Source organism: Carlito syrichta, unplaced genomic scaffold (assembly GCF_000164805.1).
Source record: "Carlito syrichta isolate Samal-C Ts95f unplaced genomic scaffold, Tarsius_syrichta-2.0.1 Scaffold120469, whole genome shotgun sequence".
Classification (NCBI taxonomy): Eukaryota; Metazoa; Chordata; class Mammalia; order Primates; family Tarsiidae; genus Carlito; species Carlito syrichta.
In genome coordinates, this window is record NW_007064565.1 from 6,631 (window position 1) to 7,427 (window position 797).

Genomic DNA, 797 nt, shown 5'->3' on the forward strand with positions numbered 1-797 from the left:
ATCCAGAAGCACCCCGAGCTGAATATCAGCGAGGAGGGCATCACCAAGTCCACCCTCACCAAGGCCGAGCGTCAACTCAAGGACAAGTTCGACGGGCGACCCACCAAGCCCCCTCCGTGAGCGTCGCCCGGGTTGGGTGGGCGAGGGGGCAGTCGGACCGGGCTGGACCATGCCAGTCCCTGCGGGTATGGAGGCTTGTGCTCCGCTGGCTCCTGGCTGACTTCCCTTCCCGCGGCTGGCAGGAACAGCTACTCGCTATACTGCGCCGAGCTCATGGCCAACATGAAGGACGTGCCCAGCACGGAACGCATGGTGCTGTGCAGCCAGCAGTGGAAGTTGCTCTCCCAGAAGGAGAAGGACGCCTATCACAAGAAGTGCGACCAGGTGAGTGGGGTAGGGCCCACCTGGAGGCCTTGGGCCACGTTTCTGGTTGGAGGCGTGACGTGCGACTCCCACTGGGCGCGTGGGTCACTTGTGGCGTGTGCCCTGGGCACCTGCTTCCACCTTGGTAGTGGGCTGGGCTCAGCACCTGGGCGCGTGGAGGCCGAGAGCCCAGGCCTACCCCCGGCTCTGGAGGCTGCCACGGCCCGCCGTCCTCCAAGTACTGCAAGGTCTCTGCGAGGCTGTCCCTGACTGACCCTGCCTCTTCTCGCTTTCCCAGAAAAAGAAAGATTATGAGGTGGAGCTGCTCCGCTTCCTCGAGGTGCGTGTCCTCCGGTGGGTGGTGGGCAGGGAGGCTGGAGCTTGGCAAACCCCTGGGGAGGCAGCCCGGGTGCCAGGCCTACAGTCCGCCGCCC

At 65.2% G+C, this 797-nt stretch overlaps 1 protein-coding gene across 1 annotated transcript in view; it reads left to right on the plus strand.

Moving 5' to 3' along the window:
- The window catches only part of LOC103249410 (nucleolar transcription factor 1-B-like), an 11,736-nt gene that overhangs the window by 6,434 nt on the left and 4,505 nt on the right, over nt 1-797 (plus strand). The window contains exons 8-10 of the mRNA XM_021707550.1: nt 7-116; nt 243-384; nt 662-703. Coding sequence (XP_021563225.1) covers nt 7-116; nt 243-384; nt 662-703 — 294 coding nt within the window. The remainder of the gene's footprint in view (nt 1-6; nt 117-242; nt 385-661; nt 704-797) is intronic.